The 21,788-nt window shown below is 41.9% G+C and overlaps 1 protein-coding gene across 1 annotated transcript in view; it reads right to left on the reverse strand.

The window, feature by feature from the left end:
- LOC308305665 (uncharacterized protein) overlaps positions 1-21,107 on the reverse strand; it is a 43,971-nt gene extending 22,864 nt beyond the window's left edge. The window contains exon 1 of the mRNA XM_080750497.1: positions 20,298-21,107. Coding sequence (XP_080606623.1) covers positions 20,298-20,366 — 69 coding nt within the window. The 5' untranslated portion in view covers positions 20,367-21,107. The remainder of the gene's footprint in view (positions 1-20,297) is intronic.
- Between the last annotated feature and the right edge of the window lie 681 nt (positions 21,108-21,788).

The raw sequence follows: 21,788 nt of genomic DNA on the forward strand, positions 1-21,788 counted from the left end.
TTACTTCTAGGCTACTCCAGTAAATGCTCATGCATTGCATTGTGAGCTTGTAGATCTGCTATTTTCAAAAAATGTCAAGTTGATGCCAATACCTTTGTACTTTTATTCAGTATTTACACTGAACAGAGGCCACCCTTCTCACATTGGCCTGTTATAGCGCCACCAGCGGGTAAATTTTTGCAAAACACATTTTTGGAACAAAATGCTTCAAATCCTGCATGCAGCGTCCGATTGCCGTGAAAGGCCCAAGAACACGTGGCACCCTTTTCACTTTGGCCTATTATAGAGTCACCACTAGGCCAAAAAAAAAACCTGCCAGAGTCCTGTTCGGTCCTGTTTTTCTTTGATATTCTTCTTTGCTTTCCCTTGATGCCTTATTGCTTTCCTGCTTTTTATGCCTTGGACACTTTATCGCTGCTTGCAGCTATATTTATTATTATTATTCTTCCGCCACTTTTGCTCTAGCGGCTAGACCGTGCAGTCGCTTTTTACGAAACTCGGCAGTATGGCAGAGGACTATGCCAAACGGCTAAAACGCGAAGCTCGCAACAATCGGCCAAAGGGTGGCGCTGTAGGAAGCCTTCGAAAGTGCAAACTTTGAACTGGTGTAGCTCATGCCCTGTTTCAGGTACAGCAATGAAACCTGTATACACTTATGCGTCTCCTCATGCCGAACAACTTTTACGCTCTGACTTTTGACCTCTGACCTTTACCTCTCCCACAATTTTGAATTCTATGAAAAACAGTAAAAATGTATCTCCTCCTGGGATTTTCGCGTAACGTGCGCGAAACTTTTTTTACATGAACTTTGGACCAATACGGTCTGAAAAGTTAGCCGGATTTTCTTTAAAGCGAAACATTATTTTTTAATAATTAACCGTATAATGCAGTTTCATGCAAATTATTCTTCTGCCTCTAAATCATACTGCAAAGTGACACGTTCATGGCAGTATGGCAGAGGACCATGCCAAACGGCTAAAACGCGAAGCTCGCAACAATCGGCCAAAGGGTGGCGCTGTAGGAAGCCTTCGAAAGTGCAAACTTTGAACTGGTGTAGCTCATGCCCTGTTTCAGGTACAGCAATGGAACCTGTATACACTTATGCGTCTCCTCATGCCGAACAACTTTTACGCTCTGACTTTTGACCTCTGACCTTTACTTCTCCCACAATTTTGAATTATATGAAAAACAGTAAAAATGTATCTCCTCCTGGGATTTTCGCGTAATGTGCGCGAAACTTTTTTTACATGAACTTTGGACCAATACGGTCTGAAAACTCAGGCGGATTTTCTTTAAAGCGAAACATTATTTTTTAATAATTCACTCAATGTTGCAGTTATATGCAAATTATTCTTCTGCCTCTAAATCATACATGCAAAGTGACACGTTCATGGCATTTGGCAAATATGTAGAGGATTAGTCCAAATATCACTGAAAGCAATCTTACTCCAATTGGCCAAAGGGGGGCGCTATACGAAGCGTTTGAAAACTCAAACTTTAAAGGGGCATAAGTCATGCCTCGTTTGGTTTGAAGACATGCAACTTGCTTACACGCGTGCCTTGACTCAAGCTGAAGACATCTGTGTCTTTGTTAAGTAAGCTCCGCCCTTCGATTTTCCGCCTTTTGGAGCAGTTCGTAAAACACTTAAACCCGCTTTTATTCCGGAACTTTCGCGTCATGTGCACGGAACTTTTTTTACATGAACTTTGGACCAATATCTAAAGATCTGTCAGATCGGATTTTTTAAACATTGAAACATGCTTTTTTAATAGTTCAATCAACATTGCAAGTTGTATGCAAATTATTCTTCTGCCTCTAAAACATACATGCTTTTTTTTTTTACATGCAAAGTAACATTTTCATGATGAACTACCGTAGAGGGTAAGTCCAAATATCACTGAAACCAAAAAGAATCATATTTGAACTGGGGACCCCCCACCCTGACGTGAGTAGGGTTTTCCCATGATCTGGTCCTTAGGCTAGATGCAGAATAGAGCTGGGACGTTCGCGAACGAATCAAATCTTTTGAACGGCTCTTTGAAGTGAACGTTGGGATCCGGTTCGCGCAGTAGAGAGCCGTTCATTTGGGGGGGAGACCCCCTCCCCCCAATTCAACATCTCCTTGCTACTCCACTGAGTACTGACTGAGTACAGTGAGTGAGTGAGAGAGAGAGAACAAGTGGAGGAGCGAGTTCATTGTTGCCTGCTTGTTTTTTTTAGGTGTTTTATGAATAACAACAGTCAAGGTAGCTTAATTTACACACACATTTTATGATCGATGGTACTGTCTCACTTCAAATAGCCATAAATCCCACCTCTAATGCAGAATGGTTAGGCACAGGTGTGTGTGTGTGTGTGTGTGTGTGTGTGTGCGTGTGTGCGTGCGTGCGTGCGTGCGTGCGTGCGTGCGTGCGTTATTCTTCTGCCTCTAAAACATACATTCAAAGTCACATTTAAATCACACTTTGCAATAATGTAGGTTAGTGCACTGTGCACTTGTGCACTTGTAACCCACGGTTCAGCGGGAATTACAGTCATTTTATTTTATTTTTCAAATGGAATATATTCTTATTTTTCACATGCAATGTTTTGACCACGGTCCCTGATTCACAGCTGCAGAGCATTCGTAATCACCACACCCTGTATAAAGCCAGTCTTTTTTCAGTTTGTTCAGTAACCTCATTGGAGCTGCTGCAGGTTTGTACACATTTCATTTCAAGACTATTCCAATTTCTAACAGCATTGCTCCATTTATATTTAACCCACACTATATTGCTTTTAGATCCACCTGACCAACTCTGATATTGACACTGAGGCTGCGTGACTAAGATAATTGGTAAGTGAACATGTGGCTCGGAAATGTTTGTTTCTGGTTTTGGGATTGGAATGTAAAAAGATTCATTTCGGTAATGTAATTATTGCTTGTAGATAAGCAGATTTGTCGACTTTATTTAGTTTTAAGCTTGTAGATCGGCTGATTAGTTGATTTTTTTAGTTTTTTTGCCTGTGAACTGAATCTTAATTGTTTGGTTTTCAGAAAAACAACATTTCCCAGAATGCAGCAGCTAAGATGGTTGCTTGTTGGGCGTCGGCCGATTGAATCCATCTGAACAGTTTGAACAAAACACTGCTGAGTTGAGTGTGTGCTGCTCTGTTAACCGGTAAGACTGTTTGCTTGTATTTTGTATGGTCTCTTTTACCGTTTTACTGTGTTATTTTGGTTCTATCGTTTACAGTGAGAATGTGTTTTATATTGTCAGGAGTGTGCAGTTGTGGATTATTGCCTGTGTCCACTATTGTTTGGGGTGTGGCCTCATCTCTTTCTTCAATGTAAGCATTTAACTAAAGAGATGTGAGTATTATTGCGACTGTTAGGTCGCAGTTACTATCGAAACCTCCACCGGCTGTCACTCTGTCCGTGTGACATCATACTTTTGCCCTATTCATATCTCCGTTACCATTGCCCCTATCCATGCCAAACTTTGCACACACTCCTTGGCTGCCTGATTTCTCACATGGCCCTCCAGCGCCACCATGAGGCCGATTCTTGCAAAACATTTGCGAACACTGCTCCTACAGATTTTGGCCTAAAATCACGCAAATTGATTGTCAAATCACAACCTCCGTCCCTGATTTCACACATGCCCCTCTCTAGCGCCACCATCAGACAGATTTTTGCAAAACACATTTTACAACACTGCTCCTACAGATTTTGGCCTAAAATCACGCAAATTGGATGGCAAATCACAACCTCCAAATCAGCAGATCTGTTGACTTTATTTTGTTTTAACCTTGTAGATCGGCTGATTAGTTGATTTTTCTTTTTTTTTTTATCCAGGCCCTGTTTTTTGCATGTGAACTGAATCTAACTGATGGCTTTGCTTGGTTTTCAGAAAAAACTACATTTCCCAGAATGCAGCAGCTAAGATGGCTGCTTGTTGCAATCAGTTTGATTTGTCAGCACCTGGCCGCAACACAGCTTCTCCGAGTCAGGCAATCCAAATGTTTTTGCTCTTAACCACCGAGCTCTGCTTCACTGTGTAGCTGGCTCTCGAAGGGACTCTTCCATCGAGCAGTAAGCAAAACTCCACTATGTTCTCCTCTGTCGCACATTTGCTCTGTATTTTGCCACATTGCTAATGGTGGTTCTATCTGTTCCCATTGTAGGCAAATTAGGAGCTGCATCTGAGTCTTGGAAGAGAAATGGCATGTGTTAATGGAAGCAACAGCATACTGTGAAACATATGTTTCGAATGTAACCCCTGTTTGTTAAGTTCTGGAAAGAAGCATATTTTGAGTTAAAAGCCCCGGTTTTGGGAAGAACTTTATTTCATGTTTTAGGGGAACGCCCCATTGAATAAAACAACGCTTATTGCGTTTTCACCTTGAGAACTGTTTCCGTGTGCTGGTTTGGGTTCAGACTTAACAATACTTAATGTTTAAAAACTTTATTTGAAGACGTGTTAAAAGCCCCGGTTTTGGGAAGAACTTTATTTCATGTTTTAGGGGAACGCCCCATTGAATAAAACAACGCTTATTGCGTTTTCACCTTGAGAACTGTTTCCGTGTGCTGGTTTGGGTTCAGACTTAACAATACTTAATGTTTAAAAACTTTATTTGAAGACGTTTACTACTTGAATTATTTGAAAACATTGTGATTTAAAAGACATGCCTGAAAATGGCTAGGTTGTTAACCCTCTGTTTTGAAGGTTTACAACCTGATGACCAACTCTTCAACAAAGACAACTAATGAAAAAGTTGGAAAATAAAGATATTGAGTTAAAACCTTGAGGAGTTCTTTGGAACTATTTTATGTCTGTTGCATATAGTCTTTTGCATACATGTTGTGTAGAGGTCAATTTGTGCTTTCACCAATAACTATGCCGATTAGTGTAAAATCGGGAGAGTCTCTGTCATTTATAGCGCCACCAGAAGGCCGAAAACGCATTCTTCGATATTACTCCTTCAGATTTTATCCGATAATCACACAAATGGGCACACAGTATCTCTACAGTGATGTAATCGTGACGGATTTGTCCAATATCATATTCTATCTAATTGGCTAACATTGAATTCCAAGGTTTGCAGGATTGCTCCTTTTTGAACAAAATGTCTCAAACGCAGCCTGCTATTTGTGTGAGATTTTGCACGCACATTCCCACTAGGCCAAGGAACAGATGCCACCCTTCTCACATTGGCCTGTTATAGCGCCACCAGCGGGTCAATTTTTGCAAAACCCATTTTTGGAACAAAATGCCTCAAATCCCGCATGCAGCGTCCGATTGCCGTGAAAGGCCAAAGAACACGTGGTACCCTTTTGACTTTGGCCTATTATAGTCACCACTAGGCCAAAAAAAACACCTGACCTGCCGGAGACCTGTTCGGAAGAACACTGCTTCCAGTTTTTCTTTGATATTCTTCTTTGCTTTCCCTTGATGCCTTTTTGCTTTCCTGCTATTTATGCCTTGGCCACTTTATCGCTGCTTGCAGCTATATTTAGTGGCCAAGGCCACGAAGTGGCAATGCCTTGGCCACTCATTGTTATTGGACTTCATCACTATTATTATTATTATTATTATTATTCCGCCACTTTTGCTCTAGCGGCTAGACCGTGCAGTCGCTTTTTACGAAACTCGGCAGTATGGCAGAGGACTATGCCAAACGGCTAAAACGCGAAGCTCGCAACAATCGGCCAAAGGGTGGCGCTGTAGGAAGCCTTTGAAAAATGCCAACTTTGAACTGGTGTAGCTCATGCCCTGTTTCAGGTACAGCAATGAAACCTGTATACACTTATGCGTCTCCTCATGCCGAACAACTTTTACGCTCTGACTTTTGACCTCTGACCTTTACTTCTCCCACAATTTTGAATTATATGAAAAACAGTAAAAATGTATCTCCTCCTGGGATTTTCGCGTAACGTGCGCGAAACTTTTTTTACATGAACTTTGGACCAATACGGTCTGAAAAGTTAGCCGGATTTTCTTTAAAGCGAAACATTATTTTTTAATAATTCACTCAATGTTGCAGTTTTATGCAAATTATTCTTCTGCCTCTAAATCATACATGCAAAGTGACACGTTCATGGCATTTGGCAAATATGTCGAGGGTTAGTCCAAATATCACTGAAAGCAATCTTACTCGAATTGGCCAAAGGGGGGCGCTATACGAAGCGTTTGAAAACTCAAACTTTAAAGGGGCATAAGTCATGCCTTGTTTCGTTTGAAGACATGCAACTTGCTTACACGCGTGCCTTGACTCAAGCTGAAGACATCTGTGTCTTTGTTAAGTAAGCTCCGCCCTTAGATTTTCCGCCTTTTGGAGCAGTTCGTAAAACACTTAAACCCGCTTTTATTCCGGAACTTTCGCGTCACGTGCACGGAACTTTTTTTACATGAACTTTGGACCAATATCTAAAGATCTGTCAGATCGGATTTTTTTTAAATTGAAACATGCTTTTTTAATAATTCAATCAACATTGCAAGTTTTATGCAAATTATTCTTCTGCCTCTAAAACATAGATGCAAAGTCACATTTTCATGATGAAATACTGTAGAGGGTAAGTCCAAATATCACTGAAACCAAAAAGAATCATATTTGAACTGGGGACCCCCCACCCTGACGTGAGTAGGGGTTTCCCATGATCTGGGCCTTAGGCTAGATGCAGAATAGAGCTGGGACGTTCGCGAACGAATCGAATCTTTTGAACGGCTCTTTGAAGTGAACGATGGGATCCGGTTTGCGCAGTAGAGAGCCGTTCATTTGGGGGGAGACCCCCTCCCCCCAATTCAACATCTCCTTGCTACTCCACTGAGTACTGACTGAGTACAGTGAGTGAGTGAGAGAGAGAGAACAAGTGGAGGAGCGAGTTCATTGTTGCCTGCTTGTTTTTTTTAGGTGTTTTATGAATAACAAAAGTCAAGGTAGCTTAATTTACACACACATTTTATGAAAAGGGTAAATACTAAATTGTGATCTCAACTGTCAGCAGAGGAATGTGGTGCCACCTTGTGGATTCATGTTTAAACAAATTCTTCTTAAAAATATATAAATATACAAGGAGCCAAATGAGCCAGTCTTTTGAACGGCTCTTTTTAGTGAGCCAGATCGATGGTACTGTCTCACTTCAAAGAGCCATAAATCCCACCTCTAATGCAGAATAGACCCAAACACAGCTGCCCAGCAATTTGCAATCAAACCACACCCAGTATAAAGCCAGACTTTCTGCAGTAACTTGCTCAGTGTGGTCCACAACACTGGAGGTGTTACAGGCAGCAGGTATGTACTCTTTATTTATTTCAACAACTATTCCAATTTCTGACAGTTTAATTCATTAATTATTTATACTTACCCATGCAATAATTTGACTTTTAGATACCATACCTACCTGATCCACTCGCTACACTGGCTGTGTGAATGAGGAACATTGTGACTTGGTGAGTGACCATGTGCTCTGTAATGTTATGTTGTTTTTGGTTTTGGGATCTAAATGTTAAACAATTTCTTTTGGAATGTAATGCTTGTATGTTAGCTGCAATGTTGATTATTGAATTGATGTATTTTGAGTTTAATGCCAATGCCTAGTTGGGCAGATTAATGGAATTATTTTGTTTCAAGCCTGTAGTGCAGCAGATTATTTGAATTTGTTGTTTTTCTATTCATTTGGCCTTTTTCTTTGATCCAGGCCAGGTTTATTCCCTAGAACTGAATCTGAAAGATGGCGAGCCTGCAGAAAGACTGACACAATCCTGTCTGACCTATGGGTAGGAAAAAGCAGCCGCAGTGACACTCATTCCTATTTTGATTTTGAAGTAATGACTTTGAGTTTCTTTATAAAGTAATGATGTTTGAGTGCATTCATTTATTCATTGTTTCAAACCATGCAGGGGAAGCTCAGCCTCACACCTGAAGCCCATCTGACAATCAGCTGACAATCAGTACCAGCTCCCAGATTGCTTCATTGGAGCCAAAGAAAGGCAGTGTAAGTGGGTTCATTATTCTGAACTGTGTGGAACGGGCAGATTGAACACCTCTTCTCTACCTTGTGGCTCAACTGTAATTATTCTGAAGTTCACCTCATTTCTCTCTCCCTCCCCCACCTAGGCTGGCTGGGTTCCAACACCCCCCAATTGGAATCCATAGTCTGCTCTGCCCACAGGACAGCAGCCCCATGTGAGCCCCTAAAGTTCCAAGTTTTGACCCCCAGCCGCCTTCCCCTCAACGTTTTTCAATAAAAACAATTTAACTTTTAAGTCTGACTCTGCTAGCCACTTACAGAAAATAATGCTGCTATAATATTTTGCAATTGCAAATCCTTTGTGTAAATAAACTGAAATTCATACTATTGCATGACTATTTCTTTATCATGTTTCACAAGCATCTGGGTCTACAATGCCAGTGGTGTAAAAGTAACTGATTACATTTACTCAAATACTATCCTTAGTATAATTTTGAGGTATTTTATACTTCACTTGTATAGTCTTACTTCTAGGCTACTCCAGTAAATGCTCATGCATTGCATTGTGAGCTTGTAGATCTGCTATTTTCAAAAAATGTCAAGTTGATGCCAATACCTTTGTACTTTTATTCAGTATTTACACTGAACAGAGGCCACCCTTCTCACATTGGCCTGTTATAGCGCCACCAGCGGGTCAATTTTTGCAAAACACATTTTTGGAACAAAATGCTTCAAATCCTGCATGCAGCGTCCGATTGCCGTGAAAGGCCCAAGAACACGTGGCACCCTTTTCACTTTGGCCTATTATAGAGTCACCACTAGGCCAAAAAAAAAACCTGCCAGAGTCCTGTTCGGTCCTGTTTTTATTTGATATTCTTCTTTGCTTTCCCTTGATGCCTTATTGCTTTCCTGCTTTTTATGCCTTGGACACTTTATCGCTGCTTGCAGCTATATTTATTATTATTATTCTTCCGCCACTTTTGCTCTAGCGGCTAGACCGTGCAGTCGCTTTTTACGAAACTCGGCAGTATGGCAGAGGACTATGCCAAACGGCTAAAACGCGAAGCTCGCAACAATCGGCCAAAGGGTGGCGCTGTAGGAAGCCTTCGAAAGTGCAAACTTTGAACTGGTGTAGCTCATGCCCTGTTTCAGGTACAGCAATGAAACCTGTATACACTTATGCGTCTCCTCATGCCGAACAACTTTTACGCTCTGACTTTTGACCTCTGACCTTTACCTCTCCCACAATTTTGAATTCTATGAAAAACAGTAAAAATGTATCTCCTCCTGGGATTTTCGCGTAACGTGCGCGAAACTTTTTTTACATGAACTTTGGACCAATACGGTCTGAAAAGTTAGCCGGATTTTCTTTAAAGCGAAACATTATTTTTTAATAATTAACCGTATAATGCAGTTTCATGCAAATTATTCTTCTGCCTCTAAATCATACTGCAAAGTGACACGTTCATGGCAGTATGGCAGAGGACCATGCCAAACGGCTAAAACGCGAAGCTCGCAACAATCGGCCAAAGGGTGGCGCTGTAGGAAGCCTTCGAAAGTGCAAACTTTGAACTGGTGTAGCTCATGCCCTGTTTCAGGTACAGCAATGGAACCTGTATACACTTATGCGTCTCCTCATGCCGAACAACTTTTCCGCTCTGACTTTTGACCTCTGACCTTTACTTCTCCCACAATTTTGAATTATATGAAAAACAGTAAAAATGTATCTCCTCCTGGGATTTTCGCGTAATGTGCGCAAAACTTTTTTTACATGAACTTTGGACCAATACGGTCTGAAAACTCAGGCGGATTTTCTTTAAAGCGAAACATTATTTTTTAATAATTCACTCAATGTTGCAGTTATATGCAAATTATTCTTCTGCCTCTAAATCATACATGCAAAGTGACACGTTCATGGCATTTGGCAAATATGTAGAGGATTAGTCCAAATATCACTGAAAGCAATCTTACTCCAATTGGCCAAAGGGGGGCGCTATACGAAGCGTTTGAAAACTCAAACTTTAAAGGGGCATAAGTCATGCCTCGTTTGGTTTGAAGACATGCAACTTGCTTACACGCGTGCCTTGACTCAAGCTGAAGACATCTGTGTCTTTGTTAAGTAAGCTCCGCCCTTCGATTTTCCGCCTTTTGGAGCAGTTCGTAAAACACTTAAACCCGCTTTTATTCCGGAACTTTCGCGTCATGTGCACGGAACTTTTTTTACATGAACTTTGGACCAATATCTAAAGATCTGTCAGATCGGATTTTTTAAACATTGAAACATGCTTTTTTAATAGTTCAATCAACATTGCAAGTTGTATGCAAATTATTCTTCTGCCTCTAAAACATACATGCAAAGTAACATTTTCATGATGAACTACCGTAGAGGGTAAGTCCAAATATCACTGAAACCAAAAAGAATCATATTTGAACTGGGGACCCCCCACCCTGACGTGAGTAGGGTTTTCCCATGATCTGGTCCTTAGGCTAGATGCAGAATAGAGCTGGGACGTTCGCGAACGAATCAAACCTTTTGAACGGCTCTTTGAAGTGAACGTTGGGATCCGGTTCGCGCAGTAGAGAGCCGTTCATTTGGGGGGGAGACCCCCTCCCCCCAATTCAACATCTCCTTGCTACTCCACTGAGTACTGACTGAGTACAGTGAGTGAGTGAGAGAGAGAGAACAAGTGGAGGAGCGAGTTCATTGTTGCCTGCTTGTTTTTTTTAGGTGTTTTATGAATAACAACAGTCAAGGTAGCTTAATTTACACACACATTTTATGATCGATGGTACTGTCTCACTTCAAATAGCCATAAATCCCACCTCTAATGCAGAATGGTTAGGCACAGGTGTGTGTGTGTGTGTGTGTGTGTGTGTGTGTGTGTGTGTGTGTGTGTGTGTGTGTGTGTGTGTGTGTGTGTGTGTGTGTGTGTGTGTGTGTGTGTGTGTGTGTGCGTGCGTGCGTGCGTGCGTGCGTGCGTGCGTGCGTGCGTGCGTGCGTGCGTGCGTGCGTGCGCGTGCGTGCGTGCGTTATTCTTCTGCCTCTAAAACATACATTCAAAGTCACATTTAAATCACACTTTGCAATAATGTAGGTTAGTGCACTGTGCACTTGTGCACTTGTAACCCACGGTTCAGCGGGAATTACAGTCATTTTATTTTATTTTTCAAATGGAATATATTCTTATTTTTCACATGCAATGTTTTGACCACGGTCCCTGAGTCACAGCTGCAGAGCATTCGTAATCACCACACCCTGTATAAAGCCAGTCTTTTTTCAGTTTGTTCAGTAACCTCATTGGAGCTGCTGCAGGTTTGTACACGTTTCATTTCAAGACTATTCCAATTTCTAACAGCATTGCTCCATTTATATTTAACCCACACTATATTGCTTTTAGATCCACCTGACCAACTCTGATATTGACACTGAGGCTGCGTGACTAAGATAATTGGTAAGTGAACATGTGGCTCGGAAATGTTTGTTTCTGGTTTTGGGATTGGAATGTAAAAAGATTCATTTCGGTAATGTAATTATTGCTTGTAGATAAGCAGATTTGTCGACTTTATTTAGTTTTAAGCTTGTAGATCGGCTGATTAGTTGATTTTTTTAGTTTTTTTGCCTGTGAACTGAATCTTAATTGTTTGGTTTTCAGAAAAACTACATTTCCCAGAATGCAGCAGCTAAGATGGTTGCTTGTTGGGCGTCGGCCGATTGAATCCATCTGAACAGTTTGAACAAAACACTGCTGAGTTGAGTGTGTGCTGCTCTGTTAACCGGTAAGACTGTTTGCTTGTATTTTGTATGGTCTCTTTTACCGTTTTACTGTGTTATTTTGGTTCTATCGTTTACAGTGAGAATGTGTTTTATATTGTCAGGAGTGTGCAGTTGTGGATTATTGCCTGTGTCCACTATTGTTTGGGGTGTGGCCTCATCTCTTTCTTCAATGTAAGCATTTAACTAAAGAGATGTAAGTATTATTGCGACTGTTAGGTCGCAGTTACTATCGAAACCTCCACCGGCTGTCACTCTGTCCGTGTGACATCATACTTTTGCCCTATTCATATCTCCGTTACCATTGCCCCTATCCATGCCAAACTTTGCACACACTCCTTGGCTGCCTGATTTCTCACATGGCCCTCCAGCGCCACCATGAGGCCGATTCTTGCAAAACATTTGCGAACACTGCTCCTACAGATTTTGGCCTAAAATCACGCAAATTGATTGTCAAATCACAACCTCCGTCCCTGATTTCACACATGCCCCTCTCTAGCGCCACCATCAGACAGAAAATCACGCAAATTGGATGGCAAATCACAACCTCCAAATCAGCAGATCTGTTGACTTTATTTTGTTTTAACCTTGTAGATCGGCTGATTAGTTGATTTTTTTTTTTTTTTATCCAGGCCCTGTTTTTGCATGTGAACTGAATCTAACTGATGGCTTTGCTTGGTTTTCAGAAAAACTACATTTCCCAGAATGCAGCAGCTAAGATGGCTGCTTGTTGCAATCAGTTTGATTTGTCAGCACCTGGCCGCAACACAGCTTCTCCGAGTCAGGCAATCCAAATGTTTTTGCTCTTAACCACCGAGCTCTGCTTCACTGTGTAGCTGGCTCTCGAAGGGACTCTTCCATCGAGCAGTAAGCAAAACTCCACTATGTTCTCCTCTGTCGCACATTTGCTCTGTATTTTGCCACATTGCTAATGGTGGTTCTATCTGTTCCCATTGTAGGCAAATTAGGAGCTGCATCTGAGTCTTGGAAGAGAAATGACATGTGTTAATGGAAGCAACAGCATACTGTGAAACGTATGTTTCGAATGTAACCCCTGTTTGTTAAGTTCTGGAAAGAAGCATATTTTGAGTTAAAAGCCCCGGTTTTGGGAAGAACTTTATTTCATGTTTTAGGGGAACGCCCCATTGAATAAAACAACGCTTATTGCGTTTTCACCTTGAGAACTGTTTCCGTGTGCTGGTTTGGGTTCAGACTTAACAATACTTAATGTTTAAAAACTTTATTTGAAGACGTGTTAAAAGCCCCGGTTTTGGGAAGAACTTTATTTCATGTTTTAGGGGAACGCCCCATTGAATAAAACAACGCTTATTGCGTTTTCACCTTGAGAACTGTTTCCGTGTGCTGGTTTGGGTTCAGACTTCACAATACTTAATGTTTAAAAACTTTATTTGAAGACGTTTACTACTTGAATTATTTGAAAACATTGTGATTTAAAAGACATGCCTGAAAATGGCTAGGTTGTTAACCCTCTGTTTTGAAGGTTTACAACCTGATGACCAACTCTTCAACAAAGACAACTAATGAAAAAGTTGGAAAATAAAGATATTGAGTTAAAACCTTGAGGAGTTCTTTGGAACTATTTTATGTCTGTTGCATATAGTCTTTTGCATACATGTTGTGTAGAGGTCAATTTGTGCTTTCACCAATAACTATGCCGATTAGTGTAAAATCGTCAGAGTCTCTGTCATTTATAGCGCCACCAGAAGGCCGAAAACGCATTCTTCGATATTACTCCTTCAGATTTTATCCGATAATCACACAAATGGGCACACAGTATCTCTACAGTGATGTAATCATGACGGATTTGTCCAATATCATATTCTATCTAATTGGCTAACATTGAATTCCAAGGTTTGCAGGATTGCTCCTTTTTGAACAAAATGTCTCAAACGCAGCCTGCTATTTGTGTGAGATTTTGCACGCACATTCCCACTAGGCCAAGGAACAGATGCCACCCTTCTCACATTGGCCTGTTATAGAGTCACCAGAAGGCCAAAAAAAACACCTGACCTGTTCGGAAGAACACTGCTTCTAGTTTCTCTTTGATGTCTTCTTTGCTTTCCCTTGATGCTTTTGCCTTGGCCACTTTATCGCTGCTTGCAGCTATATTATAATATTATTATTGATTATTTTACTTTTTCTTTTGTTAACAACTAGTGCTTTCTGGAATGAGATGCGAGGGTGTTTCTTTTATTTTACAGTCAACAGTATTTCAACTAACTAACCCATCTCAAATTGCGTGAACATACTGTAGCTCCCATCACTAGTATGTTCACTTGCTGAATGTGAAGAGAAGAAACAAGTGTCATACACTGTTGATTCTGGAGAAGGCCAGCAGGCCAGGGTGAAACGTAAATTAATAAAATAATATAAGAATCAATGCATAATAGAGGCAGAGTGCGCAACACGTCTTCCCTGGCTTTAATATGTTTATTCTCCGGGGGAGTGGGGGACATCACCTTACCACAGCCTTTGGTGTGGTTTACCTTATCCTGCAACACTTGCTGAATGTGAACATGGGAATCAAGCAGATCCTATAAGATCTGGAGTGTGTTAGTTTATCCCTGAAAGTGTAATAGAAAAACAGCATGTGAGCACAACAGGCCCATGTGTCCTCCTGAAGGGTGTTAATGTACACCTGCATTCAAGAAAACCATGTTTACCACTTCATCACAAAAGTTATATATCCACACACAACGCCACGGCATAAAGACGCACAATCTACTTGTGTGAGCAAAGCCAATGGACCACCCACCACCATCACCTGGAATGCACACATGCAGGAAAACAACTGTTTTAACATGACCTTTAAAAGCTAATTATGAAAACACCCTCCACAGCTACTTCAATATTAAGAGCACTTATCATCAAGGATAGGCTGCTAATTTGTTCTCTCTCTACCGAATAATAGTTGGCTGAGATGAAACAAAATAATAAGTAGACGACCCCCCCCCCCCCCCCCCCCCCCCCTGGCATCCATCGTTGCCTTAGTTTACCCAACAGGCGTAGCTGGTACATTCAGGCCGAGGTCAGTGGCAATTGCGTTTGGCAGCCAAGTTTCCGTGTTTCATACGGCAAGGTCCTTAAAAACAGTATCATGTTTGTAACTTAGTTATTTTGATGAAGCATTTAACAAATGGAAGAGGAAACCTAAAAGTAATTACCAGATGAATATCATTGATGTATTGAATGCTGTTGTAGTGTGTAGCAGAGTCTAGTTTGCTTGTTGTTTCCCTTTTTCTATTTGACTCTTTTTCACCGCGGGCACCTGCTTTGGGTGTGCGGACACGCAATCATTTCATAGCTGTGACTTAAGTTTAATAAATGACACTAAAAGCTAGAGAGGCATGTGGTAGAAGCAAGAGCCAGTACAGCAGGTCTTCAGACAAATAGCATGGAACTGCCCAACCTTCCACCACAGACTTAATCCTAATTCATACTTTGTCATACGACCCTGTCACTCACCGCAAAGAACTGAAAAATGTGATACGTTGCACTTTAGATCAGTGGTTCTCAAAGAGTTTCATGCAAACCTGCATGTGTATATGTATTTAACCCCCATCTGAACAGATTTTGTACCAGGGAGTCGCGACCCCCATAAGAGAAGTCAACATTTGTCAAGATTCTTCTATAATAGCAAATCTATCTCACATCTCACAATGCATCGCAAAGGGTTGTGTACTATTTTAGAATAGCCAAAAAACTTTAATTAGGACATGAATGTTTAAACTTTTTTTTTCTTTTTCTTTTTTTTTTTTCAGAGGGCCCCCTGGAAACACCCTCAAGGAGCCTTTGGTGTCCCTGGGCCCCTCTTTCTTGAGGACCACTGCTTTAGACCTCGACCAAATGTTAAAGAAAGTTCCAAAGTCCATGGCAAAAAAAAGTTTGACAGCTACTGATTTAGAAGGCATATTTAGAAGGCATTTGTAGAATCGGCCTCCTCTGGTCTTATTTGGGTTCATGAGGACCACAGCAGAAAAGACAAGCTGATGATGATGATGGGTCAAATGAAGAGCTGCTACGTGCCTGGAGTAAGAATGGGTGCTGCACGTTAGTGTGTCAAGAGCGCTTGAATGAAATCCTTGTCACTCACTCGCCATCGCTGAGCAGCTTGCTAAGCTGGATCAATGGAAATCTTGGAACTCGCAATGTCAGTGTATATACAGGCTGTCCAGTTCACACACACACACACACACACACACACACACACACACACACACACACACACACACACACACACACACACACACACACGGTCACACACGGTCACACACGCAGTCACACACAAACACACACAAACACACACACCACTGTCCTACACTGACATGAAAACATTCTCCTCATCCTCTGACAAACTCCCACACTCTTGCAGACCCATTGCAGGGTCAAGGTATAGCTTTGCTCTTCCTACCGTGGCGCTCAAAAGGGATCTCCATCCTAGACTGACTTGTGTAAATAGTATTCATTAGCGTAAGCTCTGCAGGAGCAGAAATATACCAGGGGTCAGACCTATATGACTTGGAAAACTACACGGCAACGGTCGTTGGCATTCAATCTCCCACCGGAAATACTGCTTCAAACAAGAAGACAGGGAAAACCCTAAATTTCTTCTTCTGTAGGAAATGAGGAAACTTTGGTTATTGCCACATAGTAGCTACATGTAATCAGTGGGGAGCGTATTCACGTGAACACCTCTACACAAGACACACCTTACAATAACTCAAAGTTGTAGAAGAGAGAGTTACGTCACTTACGTCGACTCCCATAGTAAGCGTGGAAAGCCTATTTACTCTATGGTGGGAAGCTAACTTAGCCTAGCTTACTGGAGCCTGTTCTCATTCTTAGCGAGCCTCTGCCCCGTCCGCCCCCATTCATTTTGTCACTCGCTGGTAAGTAGACTAAATTACGTCTTTTTCACTCTTTTAATAATGTTTTCTACCTTAGCGAGGCCCGTGAATGCGTTACAATGGTGAAAAAGACGTGATTTGGTCTACTTCCAGCGATTTTAAATGCCTCGGCTAGAATGGGGGCGGACGGGGCAGAGGCTCGCTAGGAATGAGAACGGCTCCATGCGAAGCCACTTCCGGTCTGCGGCGAGTTCAAAGCGTGACGCCACTCTCTTATATATCGCTCTGCAATAACTACAGCAATAGCAATCTTGCTCAATGTGAGGTCCGGGGACCTCCAGGGGGCCCTCCAGGGGGTTGCTGGGGGATTCCCAGCAAAATTAGGAACAGTTTAAACACTCATGTCCTGTTTTATTTTTTGGCTATTCAAAAATAGCTGATCTATATGTCGCTATGAGATGCGTTGTAAACTTGTAGATCTTCTATTTTAGATTATTCTTTTGACAAACCTTCTCTTGGGGTACCTGGCACAACATCTTTTCAAATGGGAGTTTGTGGCCAAATGCATATATCCATTTGGGAGCCCTTGACAAGAAAATGTTTGAAAACAACTTTAAAACGTTGAGGTCGTATATCCAAGAGCAGCTAGTTGACAAATGGACTAAAGGCCTAAATTCTCAATAAAACAACACTGGTTAAAGACAAGTCAGTTCGACTCACCGGTTCAGCTTTAATACATACAGGGTATACTATACAGCAGGGGTTTTCAAAGTGGGTTGACGGGGCACCCTGGGGTGCCGTGGCGGCAGTCCGGGGGTGCCGCGAGATAATGTTTGGAATTTATTTGGACACTTAAAAATATATTTAGTATCATGTTATCAAGTTATTTTCAGTCAGTTCTAACCAAAATGGCTATAATATCTTGTTTTCCTTGCAACATAATCGCTAAAATATGGTATAAATATATGGTACTGGGAGTGAAAATTAGGAATATAATGTAGCGGTGCCTCGGATGAAAAAAATATGGGTGCCCTGAGCCAAATAGGTTTGGGAACCCCTGCTATACGGGATGGTAACTTGTTTACAGTGCCAGAGCAATACTGTACCTTGCAGAGGAAGACAGAAATACCCCATTTTTCTACAACTGCTGTGCTGATTTCATCAGGAGTTTGTTTGGAAGAAATGACAGCTGCATACCACTATGGTTAGTCTAAGTTACTTCATAACCACACCGTATCAATCCCTCAGTGTTCCTTTAACTCTGGGAGTGTACAAAATGGTTCCATTTGTCTGAGTTAAGTGAACACTGGGGATTTTTTTACAGCACCGGGGGTTTTGTCAGCAGCTGCCTCTCTTTGTGAAAGCCATTGGGGATGCGGAACTTACAGTACTTACATACCGGTAGTTTTCCATGTGTGCCACACCATGGTAGGATGCAGGCACTAACTACATATACTGGGGGTGGGGGGTCCCATTGGTGAGCTGCACAGCATGTAAATCAATGGTTTTAAAACATTTCCATCTCAGGGACCCCGAAATGCTTATGCATTATGCCATGCACCTCCATCTGCAAAGATTGTCTGCCAGGGTCCCATACAGTAAGAGAAGGTTTATATTATCAAGTGTTTTAAAAAGTATTCCAAAACATTCCATTTATTTCAGTTAATTTTATTTTATTTATTTAAAAATAAGCAGATCCAGAAGCTCACAGAGCATCGCAACACCTTGATTTTGATCTGCGGACCCACAGGAACCCCTTCAAGGACCCCACTCAATAAATAAATAACTAATAAGTAAATAAATTATGTTAAAAGAAATAAAAGCAGCAGAGCCAGAGAATGGAGATGGCACTCTTTCACCTGCATCCTCACCAAGGCCATTGAACTCGGCCAACTGTGGCACAAAATGGCTCCTGTGTGTGCAACTCTCCAACCGGTTGGCACACAAAGGTAGTGTGGATGGGGCGAGTTATAGTGACCCATACACAATGCAGTACAATACAGTGAATACACCCTTCTACTCACAAAAAAAGGGCCTTATGCAAAGCGACCAGCCCAGGGCCGTAAACACATTCAGAAAACAACTGTTAAGGACTTAGGTTGACCCATCTGCGGAAAACTGTATTGTCAGAGGGGGTCAAGAGAACGCTATAGTTCTTTGTGTTTTACTAAACTTTGTTTTCTAAGTCTGGATATCCATCCTGTGTAATTACACATGCTCAAGTTATGAAAGCTTCCCCATGCACACACACACATAGACCGCACACAGCACTCACAATGCGCGTGTGCGTGTGTGTGTGCGCGCGTGTGTGTGCGTGTGTGTGTGTGTGTGTGTGTGTGTGTGTGTGTGTGTGTGTTTGTGTCTGTCTGTCTGTCTGTCTGTCTGTCTGTCTGTGTGTGCGTGCAAAAGCACTTTTACTGTACAGACACACAAAAACACACATCCAGATTTCCCCTCTGAGGAGAAACAGATGTGTAATAAATTGTGTAAGCGAATGTGTGTGTGCATGTTTTGTTTGTGTATGTGAATGAGAGAGTGTGTGTAGATGGTAATTCATGTTTTCACTGCATTGTTTGTATAATTCGGTGCATTCCTTTTGCAAATGTCTGGCTACAAAAAGGCATGTAGTATAATTCCTTTTTTATACCACCGTAATGGATGGTTTGGAAGGCGCACACTCCCTGAGAAGAACACAACACGTACTTCCAAACACAGACGATTTCAGATGCCTCAGACTTGTTGTTGAGCGTGTGTGTGTGTGTGTGTGTGTGTGTGTGTGTGTGTGTGTGTGTGTGTGTGTGTGTGTGTGTGTGTGTGTGTGTGTGTGCCTGTGTGAGAGAGAGAGATGCATACTGTGTAAAAGTATGACTCTTACAAACGCTTTCACTCAATGCTACAGAGCAATGCAATGATCATAGTGAGAGAATAGAGAGACTAGGTCTGCCTAATAGCCTTAATGTAACATGTCACAAGGCAAAGATAAACACGCCTTCCACTAGCATGCACATCTTCTTTTGTTTTACTATGTGACATTGTGGCTGCTGCTGACAATGAGAGCTCAATTACAGGAGTTGATTGCAATGCAGCAATTAAACAAAGCTCTTTTCCAGTGGCTCTCAAAGTGGCGTCCAGGGAATTTGAAAATATTTGTTCTAAAGATCTTGGCAAAGACTGTGAAATCTTTAACTTACAAAGGTCAAATAGGCCTACATGTTAATTTAGTGGGTCCTTGACATGAAAAGGTTTGAGAACCACTGATGTATGTATTCTATAGGCTGGTGGTTCTCAAAGTGGGGTCCGGGGACCCCCAGGGATTCTTGAGGGGGTTCCAGGGGGGTCCCCAGATAAATGATGGATAGTTACCAAATGGACCCTTGTGTGGCTGTAACTCTGTGTACAAATGGAACAAATGGAACCAAATTCCATGTTTGTGTACACTCTCAGAGTTATGTTGGTCTGTGCTCTGTGGTCTAAATGAGGATTCTCAAAGTGGGGTCCGGAGACCCAACAGCCAACTATTTTCAAATAATCTTAACATTCTTTAAAAATTTTGAATATATTTGACACAAATCTTTTATGGGGTTCTTGGCACAAAACATTTTCAGATGGGGGTCCACAGCCAAGTACACATTCATTTAGGGGGTCCTTGACAAGAACAAGTTTGAGAACTAGTAGGTATAGGCTATTGCCATCCAAACTTACCTTTAGTTGAAAGGGGTGAATCTCATTCAGTGAGTGTCTTCTCAACTTCTTAGTCAAGGTCTTCAGCATTTTTCCTCCCCTGACCACTATTAGCTTATATGGCTTATCCTCTTACAGTTGTTCTGTTGCTTTGCTTTTAACTGGGCTAACGCCAGGTGACAACTACTAATTAACTCATTTAAAATGGACGTATAACTTCTTTCTTCGCACGTTAAGGACTCTCACTGCCGCAAAACAGCCATAATCAGCCTATAAACTGTATAACACACAGGCTCAAAACATAAACGTATACAAAAACATGTTAAACAGCTCTTGGACAAAGTGCTGTTATGAAGCAGTCCGCTGTCTACTTTTATCGGCCACATGCAGCCTCCGACCCTGGTTTACATGGAGAAATGTCTCGTTAAAGATCCGTTACTTTGTCATAACAGCGTTATGTGTGAGTGTGTCGTCTTCTGCAGGCAGCCCTGCGGGGCAGTGGAGCTTGTTATTGAGCGTTCCTGGGAGTTTTCGCTGCGACGTGTCCGTTAAAGGTCGCTCTCTGCCCGGCTTCAGTTCACTCTCACTCCCCCAGACTACCACTCCAAATGACAAAAACAAGATAGCCTATGTGTAAACAATGAAGAACTAAAAAAAAAGAAATCAACTTGTTCCACACGCATCCAACCACAGCCACGCGCGCGCGCGCGCACACACACACACACACACACACACACACACACACACACACACACACACACACACACACACACACACACACACACTCCCTCACTCACTCACACACACAGACATGCATACACATTACACACATACACACACAACAAACCAACAACTACTGCACACAACACACACACACACACGCATAGTACTCTCGGCTTGGGCCATGCTGCTCGTTCATTGGCTTCTCTGCACAGTGATGTCATTCACTTTTTCTTTTTTTCCCCCCAAGGAGGGGTGTGTGAGTTAAAGCCACACTACGATGTCATTCGATATCTGAAAATTGCAGATATAAAAGCATATTCTTAGATCCATTATAAAAGTGAAGATAAAAATTGTCTACGAACAGGTTGCAAAGTATCTTGAAGAAAATAAACTGATATAGGAAATCCCATATTCCCATTCTACTGACACATGCCTTGAACAACTGCATCAAACATTAGGTGAACTTTGGCAAATATTGCGGCATGGTCATGCTGGACCTCCAGAAGGCCGTAAATCACTATTTTGATTGATAAACAAAGAGCACTCAGATTTGATTTGCGCAACAGTGAGCTGGATGCGATCTTACCTGGAGGGGAGAGAACAGGTGGTGAACGGAACCCTGTCGCCCCCCTCCCAGTGAGCTGTGGCATTCCACAAGGAAGCATTCTAGGCCTTGACGGTTCCTAATATAATTATGTAAACAACATTATGGCATCTGCTTGTGACTGCAATCTGTTCCTGTTCACGGATGACTCTGCTATCCTAGTCTTGGACAAGTATAGGTTGAAA

The sequence above is a fragment of the Nannobrachium achirus genome (genome assembly GCF_963921795.1).
Source record: "Nannobrachium achirus genome assembly, chromosome: 20".
Lineage (NCBI taxonomy): Eukaryota > Metazoa > Chordata > Actinopteri > Myctophiformes > Myctophidae > Nannobrachium > Nannobrachium achirus.